This window comes from Acomys minous (assembly GCF_964271855.1).
Source record: "Acomys minous genome assembly, chromosome: 16".
Taxonomy (NCBI): Eukaryota; Metazoa; Chordata; class Mammalia; order Rodentia; family Muridae; genus Acomys; species Acomys minous.
The window spans coordinates 20,305,479-20,326,602 of NC_140498.1; the positions used below are offsets into that span (position 1 = coordinate 20,305,479).

The 21,124-nt window shown below is 47.9% G+C and overlaps 2 protein-coding genes across 17 annotated transcripts in view; one reads left to right on the top strand and one right to left on the bottom strand.

Moving 5' to 3' along the window:
* Nucleotides 1–21,124, bottom strand: part of LOC311587252 (olfactory receptor 1f45-like) — an 80,195-nt gene that overhangs the window by 18,343 nt on the left and 40,728 nt on the right. For 11 of the 16 annotated variants that reach the window (XR_014775804.1, XR_014775805.1, XM_084763822.1 and 8 more), the window contains exons 1-6: nt 10,472–11,174; nt 8,401–8,539; nt 7,665–7,742; nt 1,509–1,598; nt 781–885; nt 428–548 (exon numbers count right to left, since the gene is read on the bottom strand). The gene's annotated coding sequence lies outside the window, so the exon portion shown is untranslated. Of the gene's footprint in view, nt 1–427; nt 549–780; nt 886–1,508; nt 1,599–7,664; nt 7,743–8,400; nt 8,540–10,471; nt 11,175–21,124 lie in introns of those variants that run through there. The other 5 variants (XM_084763828.1, XM_084763829.1, XM_084763833.1 and 2 more) reach the window with 4 other exon arrangements.
* PROP1 (PROP paired-like homeobox 1) lies at nt 905–3,972 on the top strand. Its single transcript, XM_084763839.1, has 3 exons — nt 905–1,284; nt 2,293–2,516; nt 3,285–3,972. The coding sequence occupies exons 1-3, from the start codon at nt 1,176–1,178 to the stop codon at nt 3,624–3,626; spliced, it is 675 nt and encodes a 224-aa protein (XP_084619965.1). The 5' UTR covers nt 905–1,175; the 3' UTR covers nt 3,627–3,972.

A 21,124-nucleotide genomic window follows, 5' to 3' on the forward strand; every position in this document is an offset into this window, starting at 1 on the left:
ACCAGGAAGGCTTTCACAGTCAAAATCATATCAAGAGACCTGACTTGGGGCCCCAGCTTGTTCTGAGCTCTCAGAGAATCCAAGTGTCAGGCCTTCCTTGAAGAATCATAATGGCAGAGTCTGAGAACCTCATTTATTTTGAGGCGAGACCTGAGGGTTGGGTAGGGCGGGACGAACTTGGAACTGAGACGCTCTGGAGGATCTAGGCTGCCTCAACAGGTTGTGATACCCTGAGGGCTTGGGATGAGTAAGGAGTGAAAATTGAATGAGGAACTCAGAGAGCATCTGAGAACTCTGGTGTCTGGAGACTTATGGGCGTGAAGGCACTCATGGCTGGCTGAGTGGATTCAGGGGTGGGCTTGGGTGAGGGAGGGCCCCGCAGGTGAGGGATCCAATGCTAGGACGTAATGGAGGTGTGTGAGATCACCTTGTGGTACTTGAAGGTCCTTGGGCTTCAGTGTGTCCTGGAGGGTCCTACTGTCCTCAAGTGTCAAGGTATCCAGGAGGACCAGCATGCACTTGGGATGATTTTTCATCCTCAGAGTTGCCTACAAACATGTTGGGATATCATGCCTTGTTCCGGGTCCTGTGTGTTCCCCTCTCCATTCCCCCCCCCCTTACAGTGGGGCTCACAGAAGGGGTGTCTTAGTAGAAATGTCTCTTCCCCTCTGTCCCCTGCCTGCTCCCAGAAGGGGGATTTAATAGGACAAAAGAATCTGGTCCCCTGGGAACATGAGCTCTTGGCCTCAGCCCCTGGACCCCTCTGGCAGAGCACCTCACCTCAGCTCATCTGGCTTGTGATCCTCCCCGCAAGCCAGGGGGCTCTGGTGACCAAGAAATGATTGGACAGGCCCATGGGGCCAGGAGGAGGTCGCTTCTCCAAGACTAAGGGAGAAAGAAAGGGAGCGTGAGAAAGTAGGTGGTTAAGAGAAAACAGATCAGCATCAGAGAGAGAGAGAGCCAAGCCAATCCAGAGGAAGGATCGAGAATTAGAAAAAAGAGGGAAACAGTGAGTAGACAGGTATCTAGCTAAGAGAGAGAGAGAGGTGTGGGGAGGGAGGGACTCAGAAAAGCTAGAAGGAAGAAACAGGGAGGAGAGAGATCAAAAGACAAAACAGACAGAAGAGAAAGACTGGGGAGGGGGGGTAGCCCATCTTTGGTCTAGGTGTGTAGCCATGGAATCTCAAAGAAGGAACCAACAAGAAAAGCAAAGGAAGGGCCATGCTTGTGGCCGACCTCTGCCTGAGCCACACGCGGCTTCTGGGACCCTGATCTCCACAGGAGGTGAGTGAATCCTCAGTGTGGGCTCTGTTTCCTAAGGGGCAGCAGACATGGCTCCCAAAGCCTCATCCGCCTTGGGGCAATGATCTGTCGCTCTGAAGTCTGAGAGGTTGGAAAGCAGAGTTGGAGCTTGGGGGAAGTAAGGCTTGTTAGGGGGGACTTAGAAACTGAGACAGCTTTACAGGTGGGAAGTGAGGCCGCTGACTGAGGGGATGGTGGAAGGACACCTGCTCAGTGCTGAAGCCTTGTGCTTCTTGGAGAGGGAGGGAACTGCAGGGCCAGGGACTTCCTCCAGGGAGAGCGGTCCCAGTACCTGTCTGAAGACACTGGAGTCAGAGGCGGGGAGCCACAGCCTCGGTTTCCCCTGGGGATGGGTATCTCTACTCAAGACCCCTCCTTTCCTCTGCACCTACCTTCCCAGGTGTCTCCTCTTCCCTCTGCGTTCTCTCTTCCCCAGTGGCTCTTAGACTAATTAATATGAGGGCTTAGGGAGCTTTTGGGCTAGAGAGGCAAGCCTTTCCCACGAGCTCAAGTTCCTGCAGGCTGGTAGAAGGGCCAGGGCAGAGGTAAAAGGCACTTCAAAAAGTTCATCCCAGAGGGGAGAAGAAAGTGTCTGCAGATGAGGGGAAGGGAGGGGAGGCCACTTCGCCCTCCTAAGCAGAGCGCGGGGGCGAGGAGACTGAGAGATGGATGAAGTGGGTGCGTGGAAAACGAAAGCCTTGAGTGGCAAGCAAAGGAGTCCTTGGTAATCAGCAAAGGGAAGACCCTCAAGGTGTGCCCTGTGGGTCATGTGTGTGTGCACACGTGAGGCACAGAGCTGGGGGAGTGTAGCCAGAGCAGGTGGTAGAGGCTGGAGGCAGAGACCCTTGTTTTGAAAGAGTTCTGGTGGGAACAGGGAGTCATGCGAGAGAGTTACGCAGAACATGGGGACCTACAACAGTGGTCCAGGGATGGCTGGGGGGGTCCCATCAGTAAGTGGGTCCCCTCCCCATCCCCCCTCCCCCTGTATAGACAGGAGTCCTGAGGCTTATAAAAGATTCTGTGGTACAGGGCTGGGGAGGCCTAAGCTTTGCCCGCAGAGGGGCCGTCCCCACTCCCGGCGCCGCCACCGCACCACCTTCAACCCAGCACAGCTGGAACAGCTGGAATCAGCCTTTGGGAGGAACCAGTATCCTGACATCTGGGCCCGAGAAGGGCTTGCCCAAGACACTGGCCTCAGTGAAGCCAGAATCCAGGTGAGGATGCCCTAAGGTACTCAGGGAAGAAACAAACTTTCCTAGCTGTTTGGGGGACTGTCCAGACACAACCACCGGGGTTTTTAATCCTAATGTAAATATTCACGATAATACAGGCTTCATCAACATAAGCTGGCCCCAGATCTAAGCTCATCTAACTCGATGGATATCGGATGTAGAGCCGGAGAGCCACAGCTCAGGCGCACAGCCCTCGCTTAGCAGATGCAAAGCTTTGGGTCTGACCCTCCAGCACCACACAAGCAAAATCAAAGTCAAGACCCACCCACTCCCAGCCTTGAATAGTAACACAAACACCAACAAACAGGCAGTCCTAACTGTTCACACGTGTGCCATCTCACCTCTGACCACAGTCTTACATTCCCACAAGCCCCATATTCCTGACGTCTTCAGCCTAGAGTTAGCTAGCCTGAACCGCAAACCTTTTCTTAAACCCAACCCGTGCTCAGCAATGATACTTTCCCAGTCTCCTCCGTCTCTCCGCCTCACTCTCAGTCCTGTTTCTGTCAGATGCATCTAACCCATTGGAAGTCACCATTTCCTACTCAAGGTAGTGGGAGCTGGGAGGGTTGGATGCAGGTTGGGAGTAAGAGAGAGGATTCTTCAGCAACCCTGACGCGGGCAAGCCAGGGCTGTCCTTTCTGAAGTGACACGGCAGGTGCTTACTCCCTCCCTGTCTTTGGGGGCATGAGACATCACCACCCACTCGGGACAGGGCGTGCTGACGTGTCTTCTCTTCCTTCTTCTCAGGTCTGGTTCCAGAACCGCAGAGCTAAGCAGCGGAAGCAAGAACGGTCCCTGCTCCAGCCGCTGGCCCATCTGTCTCCTCCCACCTTCTCTGGCTTCTTGCCAGAATCCCCTACTTACCCCTACTCCTATACCACACCACCTCCGCCGCCGGTACCCTGCTTCCCTCACCCCTACAATCACACTCTCCCCTCCCAGCCCTGCACAGCTGCCTCATTCGCTCTTCCTCCCCAGCCGGAGGACTGGTACCCCACCTTGCACCCAACCCCTGCTGGTCATCTGCCCTGCCCCCCACCCCCACCCATGTTTCCCCTGAGCCTCGAGACACCAAAGTCCTGGAACTAAGTGGTGATAAGTCACCCCTCTACCCATAACCCTCATGAAACACAAGATAACTGGGGAGCTCTCCTTTCCTTCTGAGGTGAAAGTAGAAACACGGTGAGGGTCAGTTCAAGATTGAAAACGGAAACGAAGGGAGGGAGGGATCCTGATGAGCTGTCAGACAGGCTGAGGAGGGCTAATTGGGAGGCGATGACAGGAGGGAAATGCTGATGGGCCATGGGTGCTATTGGTGAGTGAGGATCAAAAGAGATTGAAGCTTCATTCATTGGACCTCAGTGGGAGAACCTGCACCGTGGCTGAACTTACACCAGTCACTCTGGAGTCACCTGACTGCCCTTCCGGTTCAGCAGACATGCTGCACGTTGGCCGTGTGTGTGTGTGTGTGTGTGTGTGTGTGTGTGTGTGTGTGTGTGTGGTTTATCAGCCTCATCATTTCCTTCCCTTTAAACACCTTTGTTAATCTGAACATTAAGAGATGCCTGGTGATGTGCAGAGTGCATAGGACGTGACTAGCTTGGTTGGCAGAAGTGGTTAGCATCTTAAACATACGTTGCTGTGACCAAAAAAAAAAAAAAAAAAAAGCTTAACCTGAAGCAAACTTTTCCACAGACACACAATTTTTTTCTGAAGTGACTTGGTCTCAGCCCCTCCCCAGAGAAACACAATATAGCCCCGTGGGTGATAATACTTTGTTTTGCGTTGCTTTATGGTATGCTTGTTTTATTTGTAGCTCACTTATTGGTGGGATTGTGGAGGGATCTTTAGGAAAACCGGCCTCCACAAAACAGAGATTCATGCCGCTTGTGTATTTTCTTAGAAATGCCTGCAGTTAAAATTCCTGTAGGTCACCTCTGGATAATTATCTCATAATCCAGATAAAGTTTGGGAAAGATTAGGAAAGTCAGATCCTAGCTACACAATCTCTGTGGATGCAGGTTCAGCCAGTTACAAATCAGAAATAGTCTAAGCCAGATATGGTGGCCCATGCTCATACTTTCAGTATTTGGGAGGCTCTCACAGTGAGTTCCATGCCAGACACATAGTGGGACAAAGCCAAACATATTCCAAATGTGTTCTGAGTATGCGTACATGTTTATAGTCATTATTAGCAATTCAGTCCAGCAACACGTTATGAGGTATTACATAATATCAGGTCTTTAAAATAACACAGAGATGGTGCAGGAGTGTCCAGCATTTTGGTATTATGAGATGTCGTATCTACGAATGTATTGGGGGGCATCCATAGCCGTCCAGCTCTTGAGGCCCTTGGGCTATAGGTTGGATAGGACAAAAATGTACAGCAGGAAAGTTGTGCGAGGTTATGCAAATAGTATGCAAATCCCTGGACATTCTCCAATCTGGGTCCCTGAACGAGGGCCTAGAACCAGTGCCACACAGATGCTGAGGAATAACATCACTAGTCCTGAGTCCACCAAAAATTTTAGTTCCAGCACATGCTTAGTGGGTTTTGAATCTGTCACTTTTTGCCTGTCTTTAAATTTTTAATTACTTCTAGTGAGAGAGAAAAGTTTTGAGCTAAGTGAAAGTTTACACTTTTCTTCTCTGTAGTGTCTGAGTTAGGTGTGTATGGTGTGTCTGTGGATTGATGTAGTCAACTTTCCCTGAAAAAAAACAAAACAAAACACTGAGGCTGCTGCTTGTAAATATGGGAGCTGCTTTTGCCTTTGTTATTATTTTCTGCCTAACCCCAATTCCCTGGACACCTACTTTATCTAACTACTTAACTTTTTTCTTTTTTTTTTTTAGTATCTAGAATTGTGCTCATTTTGTAGACCTGGTAGAATTTAGAAAAGAATCATTTGGTTCATTTTCTCTGTTCTATGTTTTACACAAGAACCCAGCTGATAAACTCTTTGCTTTGGGTGGCTTCTCCAGTGTTTTCTTCATCCTTTGGATAAAAACATGATGCTTTGAATCATCTGAAATTTAACTTAATGTGTGCCGTAAAATTGTCCTGTGTATACTTCCTGGCCCCAACCCCAACCCCAACCCCCAATCAGCTACTGAGTTACTCCTGTACAATTTGTTTGATGGTGTGCCGCTGCCCTCCGCTTTGTAAGGTCACATGTTTTCAGGCACCAGGTTCTCATGGATATTGGGGCAGCTGTGAGACACCAAGTCCTTTCTCTGCTCTGGCACCAGAACCACGGTGATCAACCACCTAAATGTGTGAATCCTGGGCAACTTTAAAAGGTTTCTTAGCCAAACACAGATGTGTCCTGTCAGTTCTTTCAGGCTTCCGTGTCTCTCGGCAAAGTTTGTTGTTCATTCAGTTTTACTTTATTGAGACAAGATGTCACCAGAAATTACTGTGCAACCCAACAGGCCTTGACCGCTCACTCCTCCTGCCTCAGCCTCCAGAGCGCAGGGGTTACAATCGTGCGCCGCTATCCAGCCAAGAAAGCTCTTTCTCTGCTTAAGAAAGACACACCTTAAAGGTACTTTATAAATAATAGAGATATATCTGTTCTTTGTAACTCTAATGGGGGTTTTATATATCCCTAGTGTGTGTGTGTGTGTGTGTGTGTGTGTGTGTGTGTGTGTGTGTGTGTGTAAATTACAAAGCCTCCTATTAAGAAGCTTCTTTTTAGCCAGGCATGGTGGCGCACACCTTCAATCCCAGCACTTGGGAGTCAGAGGCAGGCAGATCTCTGAGTTCAAGGCCAGCCTGATCTATAAAGAGAGGTTCCAGGACAGCCAGGGCTACACATAGAAATCCTGTCTTGAGAAACAAAACAAAAAATCTTCACCCTGTCATGTCATAGCTTTAAAATATGCAAAAATGTATTTTAAAGTTAACAAGTGATCGTGGCATCATATGTTATAGTACACACACATAAAAGAAATATTAAGGCCACACACAGAAGTGGCAAGCCCCAGTATCCGAAGGGAGATCCAGGATAGCAGATGGAGGTTCTATGAAGGGCACATCTATTTGTGAATTAGTCCTAAGACCTTTTGAATATGGAAATAGTTTATAAAAGTTGCCTAACAATGATCTTGCCCATTAATAACACCAGTCATCATAAGCAACTGTGTTTATAGTTTATTTATGACCATCAACAATATGAGTATGAACACAGATGTCTTTTCCTTTCTAAAAATAAAGATGGGGTACCATATATGTTAACTCCTTTCTGCCTTGTGAAAATTGTGAGGGCAACTTTCAAGTGGATTGTGTCTGCCCCGTTGTTTTTGCTGCTAGCCAAGTGGACCCTCAGCCATCACTAAAGTACACAAGAGGTGGAGCTGATGTCGTGTCTGGTTTCATTGTTTGAGCACCACAAATGCCACTGTGGTTTATTTTTTTAGCAATTTTTGATAAAAAGGAAAATGACTCTCAGAAAAGAAACAACACAGATTTTCTTGAGCTCGGGATTAAGGTGGCAGTGACTAAGTTGTTGTAAATTTTGGGTCAATCAAAAAAGAGACACACTTATAGCTTAGGAGGAGTGAAACTTGTGTAAACTGAGGCAGCAATAACTTTTATAGTTGGGCAAGGTTGTCTGTGGAAGTCCCAGGAGTGCTATTTACATGTTGAAATGAGTTATTTTTACATCACTATTTACAGAGTTGTAAGGTAGCCCAAAAGCTAAAGGCCAATCAAAATCCAATAACCCAGAAAAGTCTTGAGGCACATTTTTACATTAAAAGCATTTTCCCCATTCCTTTTTGTACAGGGACTTTTAAAAAATATTTTTATATATACATTTATATTATCACATATCTATAATAAACTGCATACAGCAAGAAGAACCATGAAAGAAGCAGTAATTATATTCATGTCACATTCATAATGTTTTGGCTATTTATATTTAGCAACTTTGAAGAAAACATCTTTCCTATCTTGGTGAGTCTAAAATTCTGAATGTAAATCAATATCTATCATATCTCATCTCTATCAACTTAAAACATCTATCTAGACCTAAAAACATCTTAATCCCTAAACAACTAAGCTTAATTGTAGAACTAAACTATCTGGTCTTCATCAGAGACTTGAGAAGGAATAACATTAATTACCTGAGTAAACTGGAAGCGCAGGTTAGAAGCTTGTATCCACGCCATGGCTGTTTCATGATAGGACCTCTGTGCAGAGAGCTATGTAATTAAAATGGTAAAGCAGGAGAAAAAGAAAGATGATGTAAAATAAATCGCAATACATACTACCTGACTTGTTTACCAAGAGGATAGCTTCAGTTTTGGCAACAAACCAAAATATTAAAATAAAAATGGAACCAACTTTCATATGTGTTCAAATAAGTAACTTTCTATGCACCTCAAGGTCTTTTAAAAAGTGTAAATCAAACCCAAAATAACTTAAAAAACAAAACCAAAAACCTAAAACGTTAAACTAACCAAAGATAATGGATACATGATCCAAAACTGGAGATAAATAGGGGCACTACAACACACACAGATAAAACCCATAGAATCGGGGAAGGGCTAACAATCGAGATGTAACATGAATAAATTATTTTAAAAAAAGAATTTTTAGAATAATAAAACATCTTAAAATGAAAAAAAACCCATAGAATTACTAGGGAATATTTTAAAATCTTTATATTTATATAAATACACATAATTTTATATAAATAAAAATCTGGAAAATCTAGACGAGGTGGGTAAATTCCTAGACACACGTGACCCACCAAAACTAAACCAAGGGACTCTAAACAAACAGGTCTGTAATTAGCAAAGAGGGGGAAGCTGCCACAGTGCCTCAGTAAAGAGGCCAGGCCTCAGTGTCAGAATCTACCTGACCCTCGGAGAGATGCTGATGTGACCGACCGCGGTGCGCGGAGTCTCTCTGCAGTTTCTGTCTGTATTTCCTGGATGGCTAATGATGCTGAAGACTTCAAAGTATTTATGAGTCACTTGTATTTCTTCTGAGAATTCTGACCCATTGGGAGAGAAGAGAGGAGCCAGGAGACAGGAAGGAGTAAGTTGCAGGAGGAGGGGCCCATAAGAGCAAAGTACAATCATGTCTATGTATGAAATGTCCAAATAAAACATTTTACGCCACTAAAACACTTAAATGCAATTTAAAAGAGGATTATTTAAAACAACAACAACAACAAAACAGTCTGGGAGTTCTGAGATGGTTCAGTGGCTAGGAACACTTGGCCACTCCTGCAGGGGGGATCCCAGCACCCAGCTTCTGCAGCTCACCCAACAAGCCTCAACCCTAGCTGTAAGGGGCACACCTTCCTCTAGGCTCCTCAGGCGTCATGCACACACATACATAAATATAAAGCTCTAAGAAGCTATTTTTGTTTTTGTTTTGTTTTGTTTTTGTTTTTTGAGACAGGGTTTCTCTGTGTAGCCTTGGCTGTCCTGGACTCGCTTGATAGACCAGACTGGCTTTGAACTCACAGCTATCCTCCTGCCTCTGCCTCCCAAGTGTGTGTCTTAGGGGGTGGGGGTTGGAAATTAAAGGTGTGTGCCACCACGCCCGGCTAAGAACTTATTCTTACAACTAACTTGCCACTTTGATTACAAGAAGAACAGATGTTTAAAAGTGTTGAATGAACAGGTCGACGTGATCCAAGACGACGGAGCGTGGAACCCAGACAGTGCCTGGGCGTACAGGGTTGTCTTGAGGTAAGGGCACAAGCCCAGCAGTCCTAAGCAGTGTGTCCCATCCAAGCCCTGAGTGCCCTGCATTCCCTGGGGACACGGCACCCTTCAGGCAGGCTCGTTAATCTCAATAAACGAATGAACAAATATGTTCATTTAATGTACTTATCTTTGCTCAAAACTTAAAAATGCTTTCGGGTCTTTTTTTTCTGAAGACTTTATTTTTATTTGACGAGTTTTTGCGAGACCCTGGGCCCTCCTAGAACAGAAGACTGGAGGGTTTCCTAGCATGTCCTAAACTGATCCACAACTCCAGCTCTCCGCCATCAGCCAGAGATTGGAGTCAGCTGACAATAATTTTAGAGACAGCTACAACTCTCCAGTTTTGGCACAGATCCTGTTAAGGTGTCTTATCCTGGACCCACAGTCTTCATATCTGATCCTCCTACTCATCACCCACTCCTCTGAGTGATAGCGGATGTCCCTCCTCCAAGAATAACGTTAAAGGTCCCGTTAGCCAGAGTCTCCTCCTGCCCCCTCTGCCCCTCCCGCCCCTCCTACCCCTCCTGTCTCCCCTGCCCCCCCCCCCCCCGCGGCCCTCTGCTCCTCCTGCCCCTCCGGTTCCCCCTGCTCCCCCCCCCCCCGCGGCCCTCTGCTCCTCCTGCCCCTCCGGTTCCCCCTGCCCCCCCCCGCGGCCCTCTGCTCCTCCTGCCCCTCCTGTCCCCCCTGCCCCCCCCCGCGGCCCTCTGCTCCTCCTGCCCCTCCGGTTCCCCCTGCCCCCCCCCCGCGGCCCTCTGCTCCTCCTGCCCCTCCTGTCCCCCCTGCCCCCCCCCCGCGGCCCTCTGCTCCTCCTGCCCCTCCGGTTCCCCCTGCCCCCCCCCCCGCGGCCCTCTGCTCCTCCTGCCCCTCCGGTTCCCCCTGCCCCCCCCCCGCGGCCCTCTGCTCCTCCTGTCCCCCCTGCCCCCCCCCCGCGGCCCTCTGCTCCTCCTGCCCCTCCTGTCCCCCCTGCCCCCCCCCCGCGGCCCTCTGCTCCTCCTGCCCCTCCGGTTCCCCCTGCCCTCCAGGCCCCCCTTGCCACTCCCCCCCCCCCCCCCCGCCTCTCTTGCCTCTGCCGTCCCCCCTGCCCTCCCGAGCCCCCTGTCCCCTCCCCCGCCCTCTCCCGCCCCTCCCGTGTCCCCCCCCCCCTCCAGTTCCCCCTTAGCCTCCTCCTAGCCTCTCATTCTCACTGTGATTTTGTTATAAATTCCCACCTTTCACCCGATGAGCTCAGTTCCATCCACACTGAAGTCCCTTTCCTCAAATGTAAAATATCCTGAGTTAAATGTTTCTGCGCTTTTACTACTTAGCTCCAATTTTGACTAAACTGTTGCACATGCTGGCCAGCCCTCTACAGGCTGCAGCTTAGCCCCACACGCGCCACTCAAGTTGGTTGGTTGGTTGGTTGGTTTGGCTTAGTTGTTTTCTTTTTCTTTTCTTTTCTTTCTTTCTTTTTTCTTTGAGTTTCTTCTTTTGTTTGTCGTTTGCTTGGTTTTTGTTGTTGTTGTTGTTTTGTTTTTTCGAGACAGTGTTTCTCTGTGTACCGTGGCTTTCCTGGACTCTCGCTGTAGACCAGGCTGGCCTCGAACTCACAGAGATCCGCCTGCCTCTGCCTCCCTGAGTGCTGGGATTAAAGGTGTGCGCCACCATGCCTGATTTAATAGTCTGTCTTAGAATGGCACTTCATAATGCCAGATGAAGAAAACAGGCCAGGGACGCTGGACTCCCGCCTACTTAGGTCTAATGAAGGAGGAAAAAACAAAAACAACAACTACAAAAAAAAAAAAAATCCTCACGGAGCTATGCAACTATTCTCAGGGCTTCAGGGAAGCCAGTTAAAAGGCTCCCTCTCTGGCGCACCCTGAGGACCCTGTGCTTTGGCATTGACAATTGACGGTGCTTCCCCTGGCAGCCTCGGGCCTTAAGGAGGGGTGTGACCAGAGCTTCCGTCACCGGTGACTCATCACCAACGGTTCTAACGCCTGAACAACTCTCAAGTGTTTTTCTCCGGGAATAATTTTGAAAAAAATCATAAAAGAAGAGAGGGAAAATAACAGCAGTGGCTGTCGGCTTTTACCTGCAGCACCACAGCTCCTGCACCCCACCCCACCCCCAACCCCGTGACCTTCTTGACTTTCTCGGCTTCTCTCCCTACTCTCCCATGTTACAGAGACCTGGAGGCAAGTCAGACGACACAACGCGAGATGACTTTTCTCAGAGAGCCTACGGGTTGGAAGACTTCAGGGAGAGGTGCTGCCTGAAGGCAAAGGAGGACATTGAAAGACTTGAACCCACAACACTCAAGTCTCCTGACAGAGACAGTTTTTTGTTTTTTTTAAAATAGTCTGATTCACCCTTTCAGCTTTTCTTGAGGACTGAGGATATCACAACATTTTTTTTAGGACCGAAGATACCACAAAGTTAATTTTCAGAAGACAGAGTTTTCCTGCTGTCCAGGGATACAGCGACCTCAAGGATGTTTGCTTGTGGTCTTTGCTAAAAGAGGATGCTGATGCTGATGAGCGTGATCAACACAGCTTTGGAACCAGACGCCTGGGAAGTCCTAACAGCGCTGAGGGGGCCTCCGACAAAAGACGAGCCATGTCCTCTGTGGCAGCTAACCAACCTTTGCTCCCATCACTTTATCCCGTGGAGTTTCCTGGACATTTATCGATGTTCTGAGACTTTATCGGCCTTCCTCCATAAAAACACAGAAATGACCCACAAGAGAGAGAAGAGTGTGCACGGCCATTTTATTTCCGTAAAGAAATGCTTGACTTCTGGAAAACGACGGAACTGGGGAGGAAGAACCCTGTTCTCGTGTAATAGGAGTGAGGAGGGCAGGTCGGAAATGTGGCCTCTCAACTCTCCCAGGGAGGAGGTGTAACTGCTCTGAGCCCCTCCCCTCTGGCTTTTACTTGTAGCGCCACGGCTTCTGCTCTCAGTTACCTTCCCTACTTTTTAGCCTTTGAGACGGTGTTTCACCTCTCCGAGGGATGCTTGGCAGTGGCACCCAAACAGATGGCTCTCTGTCCACTCTCGGTTTGGACCAGCATATTCAGGAAAGAAAGATGAAGGTGCTGCCGTGGGCCGGACTGTTTGCCTGGCCGTGCGTGCATGAACCCTCACTTGGTCTCCAGAATCAGCCGCCAGAGTCTCGAACTCTACCAGATTCCCTCTATCCCAGATTGACACCCAAACTCAGCCTGGACCATCACGGGCAACTACTAACCACAGCCAAAGGCTTGTGGGCAGAGGCAGGAAAGGGCAGGCGCTCTGGGAAAGACGCCTTCAAATAACAGAAAGGAGGCGCAACCATAGAACCCGCTTTTGGAGCTTACAGGGCAATGCCATTAAGACAAGAAAACCAAAGCGCAGCCCTTCCGTCCACTCCTTTTTTCTTTCTGATATCTCCCTCCTTCCTCGGGCTCCCCAGCAGGGGGCGCAACCTGAATGCTGGGACCCCGCTCCCCTCGGCTTGCGTTTGGACCGCTGTGCTGCTGCTGAATCTTCATCATCCTTCAGACTTTTCCAGGCTCTCTCTGCTCGTGTCACTAGGAAAGTCAGTACCCTCACCCAGCCCTGCTACGCGCACCACACGACGCCACAGGAAGTGAGGAAGAGCTTTCATGGCGAAGGTCTAGACACTTCATTAATTCCCAATCTTCCTGGGCCGCAGGGAGCCTAGAATCAGGGTTCTCTAGCCTAAAGCCAATGAGTTCTTTCCTCAGTGGATGAGTGGGTTCCGAATGAGTACCACTCCCACAGCATGATGGAGACTGTCTTGTCCCTTAAGGTCATTTGGGCTATTAAATATACAGAGCTTAATTCAATGGGGTAGGGGTGGGGGTGGGGGTGGGGGGGTTGCCTCTGCCATGCAGTTTATTTTTTAAAAGAATGTGTGTGTACATCCACATGTGGGCGTGTATATGTGTATGCAGGTGCACACACTGTGTACAGGTGTAGAGGCTAAAATAGGACATGGGGCGTCCTCCTCAGCCACACCCTGTCTACTCCTCTGGAGCAGAGCAAGTCACAGTGATCCTCCTGTCTCTGACACACTCAGAGATGGGGTTTCAGACCTGCTGTGGCGCACAGCTTCTTATGCTGGTGCTGGGATCAGAAATCTAGCCTTTGTGACTGGTATCAAGTCTTCTTCATCAGCCGGCCATCTCTCCAGCCTTATTTTCCCCCATTTGGAGAGAGAGGTTTATGTCTAACCTAAACTAGCTCAGGGTGAGCCTCCTGTTTTCTCCCAAGTGCTGAGATTACAGGCTTGGGCCAACCACACTCAGTTTACATAATGCTGGGGAATTGAACCCAGGGCTCTGTGCCTGCTACTAACTGAGCTACGCACCAAGCCTTGTCATAAGGGTTATAATGGCTGTGTGGACCTTGCCCCAGAGGGCCAGATACAAGGTATCTGGAACTTTCCCACTCAACCCTAACCAGCCAATGAAATTATATCTTTTGGGAATAACATACATGGTCAGATTTTCTTACTTAAATGTTGAAAATTGGACTCTGGTTCTCTCTAGGATACAGGAAGATGTCACATTTAACTTGACCCAACAGAGTCACCCAGGAAAAGGGAACCTCAGCTTGATTAGACTAGCCTGTGGCAAGGTCGGTGAGGCATTTCTTATTTATTGATGTAGAAGGGCCTGGCCTATTGTGAGTGGCACCATCCCTAAGCAGGTGGTCTAAGTAGGTGGTCTAAGCAGGCAGTCTTGAGCTATAGAAAAAAGCTAAGCAGAAGTGCGGGGTGGGGTGGGGGTCCCCGCTTTGAATGCCTGCTTTGGCGGTCCTCCATTATTAAATGTACTCTGTAAACATAAATAAAGCCTTCCCTCCCAAATGTCTGTTCTGGTCAGTGGGTTTTATTACAGCAACAAGAAATTAAATTACGACAAATGCCTTATATGGCCCAACAACGGACTACACAGCAGTCCTTCAAGGGTATGTAACAGGCCTTAAGGGAGCTATTAGCTCCCTTGAGTCTCGAGGTTCCAGGGGGCCCCTACGCAGGATCTAAGAGGCTCTTTACAGAACTAGGAGATGGCGGGATCCTGATTATTAGATTAAGCTGTCAATTTGACACAGCCTAAAGTCATCCAAAGGCGTCTGCACTGAAGGATTGCGCAGATCAGACGCGCCTGTGACCACATATATGTGAGAGAGGGTCTTGACTGGTGATTGGTGTGGTGGGATGGGCCAGCCCACTCTTGGCTGCACCAGCCTTTGGCAGACAGGCCTAAGCTGTCCAAGAAAGCTAGATGTGCGAAAGCCAGACAGCAAGCCAGCAATGACAGGAATGTGGAGACAACAGTCTCAAGACAGTCTGAGGCTAGCACAGGGACACCTGAAATGCAGAAGGCAGACAGTTTTCTAATCTGACAAGCCAGGTGTTTGCAGCTAACACTCAGAACTCTCCTTTCTGGTCCAGGAGCAAGGGGAGGGTATGCCAACCATCTAAGATCTCAGGAAGCAAAGAGCAGAGTCTACAGAAATGAGTAAGACAGCACTGCCCTCTGGTGGTCACTGTTCAGAACTGCACCATGGCTTCGCTTAAGACATTAAGAAATATACTTTGGACGATGCAAAAGGCCAAGTGGCAAACATGCACCTGTCATGGAAAAAAAAAAGTATACATTCAACTGGCTGTGACTAACACATTAAAATATGACAAAATTATCATTACTATGGAGGAACCAATCACACGGTAGAAGGAACATCTAGGGGATTCACTGTGGCCTGGGAAACCAGGGAAAGAATCATGACGAACAAGATGATAGTGACAGATCTCAGTCAGTCATGTGCAGAAATAGACCAGGTCCCTCTAACAGACCTCTCAATGGATCTGAACACTTGGGATGGGACAGTCCAACTCCTATCACCCCGACATCTCTATCGTGTGACTTCTGGAGTACAGGGCACTCAGACCAAAGAAGGAATCCCACCCAAGTCTGGTTAAGCAAACCAATGAGTTTACTGAGGTTTCTTCTTATGGGAGCATCAGTGGGGTGCTACTCTTAACTGGAACATGGGTGACCCAAAGGCAAACTCAACACCCAGAAGCCTAGACTAGTGTGGGCGATGCCGGAGGGGAGCGGCACCCTGGAGCTCCCTGTACAACTTGCCATGCAGAGAATCCCTCAACAGCTGTCCGTTGCTTTTTTTTTTTTATAGCCTTGGGGAAGGCAGCTGTGAGCATTTCAGCTCTAAGCTCCTTGCATTTCATTAGCTTCCTTATCCTCGTAAGTTTCCTTAGCTTCCTGCATCTTGTGGACCTGGTCCTCCCCCTGAAGGTGGAACACAACCTAACCTTGACTTCTGCTGCTATTCCACAGAGCTCTCCAAGCCTTGAGGGAGGTGAGGGCTCTGTTTTTCTCCATCTCGGAACTGAGCATTGGGGCCCCTGTGCCACACACCCGTCACCCGGACCTTGAATAGGTTATGAGTCTCTGCAGTACCCCACCCATTACAAAAGGCTTCACCCCAGGACCGAAGTTCACAACAGTACTAATTTATGGACATAAGCATAGGTATTTAGAAGGCAAGTTGACAGGCACGTCCCATCCACTTAACAAAACAATAGCAGTTGCTTCCCCCAAAGCATAGGATTTGGCTTACAGTATCAGAGTGAGCTTCTGGGGAGTGGGCCTTAATCCAATCAGAAAGCAGTTAGGTGGACCAACCACAGTGCCACTATTTTGTGAATAGGGAAATTTTGCCTGGTGTGCTGGTAGTGAGCGGTCCATAGTCAAGCAGGACCATCCATGACAATTTGTCCCCAGAACCTTGAACCACCCACCTAGCAAGGGGGGAAATTTCCACTTTGTCTCTGTCTGACTTCTCCATGTCCTTCAACCAAAGTATATAGTGTCTTTAGCAAGAGACGCCTACCATCTAGGTGTGGCATGCACCCAACAGCAGGGGTAACAGCCTTTTATAGTTTATGGCCAACAGATTATTAGGGATTATTCTGGGTGTGGTGGCACATGCCTGTAATCCCAGCACTCTGGAGGCATTAGCAGGTCTCTGTGTTTGATGCTGGCTTTGTCTATATAGTGAATTCCAGTCCAGCCAGGGTTAAAAAGTGAGACTGTCTCAAAAAAAAAAAAATGTAGGGAAGTAACCGAGTCCTGGCATGAGGATTTTTATCCAACAATAATGTTAAGGCTACTGAGAGTGCCTCCCTTTAATCCCCTGAACTGTCATCTTTACTGTTCTTTCCGATGCTTTTTCAGATGTATAAGAGCCGCTAGGGTTAGAATTATGTAGAGAAACGTTCTTTCAGAAGATTAGTAGAATCCCCGAAGGCCCCATCATCATCTATTCTAAGCAAATGCCAATTGCTCTTAGACGGTTGGGGGCGGGGGGCGAGGGCGTTAGCAAGGGCCAACACACGTGAGTGGATCACCTCGCTTGTATCAATTGTCTCATCAAAAGAGCCATGTTGGGCGCCCTAGTCCTCTGTAATACCCTGACAGCTGTTTGGAGCCATTCCAAGTCCTTATCCCCTGGGTGTTCCTGCTGCTCTTGTGGGGTCACTGAAGAAGGGCTTCCCATCTCTGGGTGCTTGTGAGGAACTTCACACTCTGCCTGAATAAGGCCAAATCAGGGCAGGGCGGCCCCAGTTTGCTTTTTATTAACATGATAAACACCATGACCAAGAACAACTTGAGGAGGATAGGGTTTATTTGCCTGACACAAGAAGCCTGGAGTGGTTTTAATTAATTAATTAATTAATTAATTAATTTTTATTTTATTGTTTTTTTTCTTTCTTTCTTTTTTTTTTTTTTTTTTTTTTTTGACACAGGGTTTCTCTGTGTAGTCTTGGCTGTCCTAGACTCACTCTATAGACCAGGCTGGTCCCAAACTCAGAGATCCACCTGCCTCTGTCTCCAAGCACTGGGATTAAAGGTGTGCGCCACCACACCCCAGCTAATAATTCCTTAAAGGTTACTTTTTTTTTTTCCCACCTACATGGTTTTAAGGATCCAACATCAACAAAAATGAAGTAGAAACAAAGCTCTAGCAGCTCCTGGTAAAATGGTCATACAGACACAGTCCAGCCAGGAATTCTGATGCTCCTATAGCCCCACAGGGTCATCCAAGCAATCAGCTTCATACAATTCCTACTTCTTTTTAAATGATCTGCACATGCTGGGGGTGGGGGGTGGGGGTGTCTGTGTATGTGTGAGTGCAGGTGCCCATGGGGTTCAGAGGAGGGCAGTGAGCCCCCTGGCACTAGACTTACAAGTGACTGAGAGCTATCCTATAGATGCTAGGAGCTGAGCTCAGGTCCTCTGCAAGAGCAGCGAGCGTTTTTAATTACTGAGCCTTCTCTCCAGCCTATTTTAAAGAGACTTTATCTTTATCGGGTCTTAAGTGCATGGACAGGTATCAAACTCCAAAAAATTAACTTCCTCTACTTCTCCAGATCTTGTTTTCTGAAAAGCACTCAGAGCCTCAAGGACATTGCTACTGGAACAATGAACCAATCCAGAACCTTCACTTTCTCTTCGAAAGGAACCCTGAAGTGTGAGTGCGTCGCTCCTCCCCTCAAGGCTCAGAGACTGTCTAGGAAGAACGGGCAGAAATATTGTAAGATCCAGAACCTGGTGGGGACTGCTGTGAAACTGTCTTCTGGGCTGTTGCACGCTTGAAGTCACAGCAGCTGTGATCAGCTGCACAAGTCCCACACGGCATCGGGCCCTCGGAAGGGAGCCAGCTCACGAGGCTTCATGCCTAGCTGAGAACTATTTGCAGTATACGGAGGCTCAGAGGGGAGAGTCAGTCAGTTTCCTCTGCAGTGTGTCTGTCCTCTGTGGTGTGTCCGTCCTCTGGGTTGTGTCCGGTTTCTCATAGGTTGCCATGCCCCAGTGGATGGCCCTGCACAAAGGCACACAGGGACTTCTCTAATTGGACTCAGTGGGTTATAAAGTTGGGAGGGAGGTGTGGGGGGTGGATCTAGAAAAAGTTGGAAGGGGAAAAGGTGTGGGATATGATCAAGCTATATTGAATACATGGATGAAGTTTTCAAAGAATAGATGATTTTTTTTTAATTAAAGGAACCCAGGGACCACCAATACCAGAAAAGTAAACTTATGGACTGATGACGTGGCTCTTGATTTTAGAATTATCCAAATGTGGGATAGCTTGTGTGCTGGCTAGTTTTATGTCAACTTGACATAGGCTAGATTCATTTGGAAAGAGTGAACCTCAATTGAGAAAATGCACCCGACAGGTTGTCCTGTAGGCAGGGCTGCGGAGCATTTTCTTGATTGTTGATTGAGGAGAGAGGGCTCAAGCTCACTGTGAACGGTGTCACTCCTGAGCTGGTGGCCCTTGGTGCTAAAAAGAAAGAAATAAAGAATGAGAAACAAACAAAGAATGAGAATGAGAGAAAGAAAGAAACAAAGAGAAAGAAAAGAAACAAATGAAAAAGAAAGAATGAATGAATGAAAACAAAAGAAAGAAAGACAGACAGACAGAAAAGGAGATGGAGCAAGCCATGAGGAGCAAACCAGTAAGCAGCCTCCTTCTGTGGCCTCTGCATCAGCTCCTGCCTCCTCCCAAGGTTTTGTCTTGAGTTCCTACTCTGACTTCCTTCAGTGATGGACTGAGGTGTGGAACTATACACTGAAATAAACCCTTTCCTCCTCAAGTTGTTTTGGTCACAATGTTTTACCACAGCAACCCTAACAAGACAGCTTGGTAACGTGTACTGCTAACACAAACCCCCTGCCACCCACTGCCTTGACACAATGGGCTCTTCGCTTCCTGCTCTTCCCTGGTGGGCAGGTCTTCTTAGTGCCAAACCTTCCTCTCCTTCCTATTGCCGGGCTTTCTCAAGCCATCAGCACTTAGAATAAAGACACAGAGACGTACTCATTTTTATCATAGCCTAGGCCTCATCTAACTTAATTAGCCTACTGTTCTACTCCACCCCCCCCCACCCCCCCCCACACACATGGCCTTTCTCTCTCTCAGTCCCAACGTCTGTTCCTCCCTGTCAAACTGGTGAATCTACCACATCTGACTCTTGCCACAGGGACCCTCTCTCAGCCTGGAAGTCCTGCCTTTCCTCTCCTGCCTAGATATTGACCATCAGCTCTTTATTTAACCAATCAGAAGCGAGGAAGGTGAATGTTACAAAGTACTGAGGCAAGTGATGAACAGTAGCAAAATCCAGACAGTTCTCAGCGGGCTGCCAGCACAGAAGTCACAATTGAATACACAGTGCACAAAAAGATCGCCCCAACGCTTTCTTCTCGTGGACAGCTTTCCAAATCATTGCTGGAAGGACATGGCCAGTCTATCTGTCCTAGGATTTCTTATTTTGCCAGCAGTTTTTGGTTCCATTAAATGTTAACAAGTCAACTTCTTCCAAAATTCAGCAGATTCTACTTCAAATGGGTTATTAGTCAAGGTGTTGGCCAATATTTCATGGACTAAGTCCAAGATAGCTGTAGTGGTTTGAACGATGTAGTGAGTCCCACCGTAGCCTCTGGCGTTTGAATACTTGCTTCTAAGGTGGTGGTGTTTGGGGAGGCTTAGGAGGGGTGTGCCTTGCTGTAAGGAGCATTTCAGTGGGAGCAGTGGGAGTTCAAAAAGTCATTTCAAGTGCGCTCTCACTGCTTTCCGCTTGTGGTTTAAGATGTGAGATCTCAGCTGTTCCTGCTGCTACACCCAAATTAGGGATTCCTGTCACTACAGTGAACGCTTACAGTAGCTTATTAGCAACAGGGACATGGCGTGAGAGCTGAGAAGATTCCCTCACACTGGTGCTGTGAGGCCAAAACAGGCACAAGGACTAGTTAGTGGGAGCCCAAAGGGGAAAATATAGTGTCTTAGGGTTTCCATGCTGTGAAGAGACACCATGACCACGGCAAGCACTTCATTGGGGCTGGCTTACAGTTTCAGAGGTTTGGTCCATCATCACCATGGCGGGAATCATGGCAGCGTGCAGCAGGCACGGTGCTGGAGAAGGAGCTGAGAGTTCTTCATCTTGATCCACAGGCAGCAGAAGGGGGACTGTGTCTCACACTGGGCGTAGCCTAAGTATATATAACCTCAAAGCCCACCTCCACAGTGACGCACTTCCTGCAGCAAGGCCACACCTCCTAATAGTGTCACTTCCTGTGGTCAAGCATTCGAACACATGAGTCCACAGGAGCCATTCCTATCTAAACCTCCACACAGACCTTACAGGTTAAGAGCTCTGTTTTCAGTTGAGACAGTTAAAAAGAAGTTCCTGTTTGTTCTGTGCTAAGTCCTTGCAAGTTAAGACGTCTAACTGTAACTAGAAAGTTCCTATTCTAAATCCTAGTTAAAGAAGTTCCTGTCTGTCCTCGGTTAAGTCCTTCCTAAATAAAGTTTCTATTTGTAGTTTTTAGGTCTCATGCAAAACGCTTGCAACCCCATGCGCTTAACATGTATCGTCACCTCTGTGCCTTCCCCTCTCATTGTACCCCTTTCAACAAAGTATCACAACCAACTCTCTTGCCCCTGTGAACACCTTATCTCTCCTGTAAGAGGGACTTTAAGAGGCCATTTGGGGCTACTCTCTCAAATCCCAACTTAGGGTAAGGCAGTCCCAGGTGCACCCCAAACTATAGCTTGCTTTAATTTTGGACAATTGTGGACTTGGTCTTTTCTCCTGGAGAATCTCAGAGAATCTCAGGTGTTTGGGGGTGCAGTTTCGTATGCACACACATGCATATGTGCACTGTATTACCCTGAGTTCTGTTGCTATATATAATGGTGGTCTCATGAGATTTCCTACCCCTTAGTTATGTAGCTTTTATAAAAATGTAGCACATTATTTATATTTTTGTGATAAGCAAACCTTTGTGTTT

Bases quoted from the DNA above. Each gene is read 5' to 3' on its own strand.
- PROP1 (XM_084763839.1), top strand. From the start codon at position 1,176: ATGGAATCTCAAAGAAGGAACCAACAAGAAAAGCAAAGGAAGGGCCAT. The intron at 1,285-2,292 runs GTGAGTGAATCC...CCCCCTGTATAG, and splicing joins GACCCTGATCTCCACAGGAG to ACAGGAGTCCTGAGGCTTAT. The intron at 2,517-3,284 runs GTGAGGATGCCC...CCTTCTTCTCAG, and splicing joins TCAGTGAAGCCAGAATCCAG to GTCTGGTTCCAGAACCGCAG.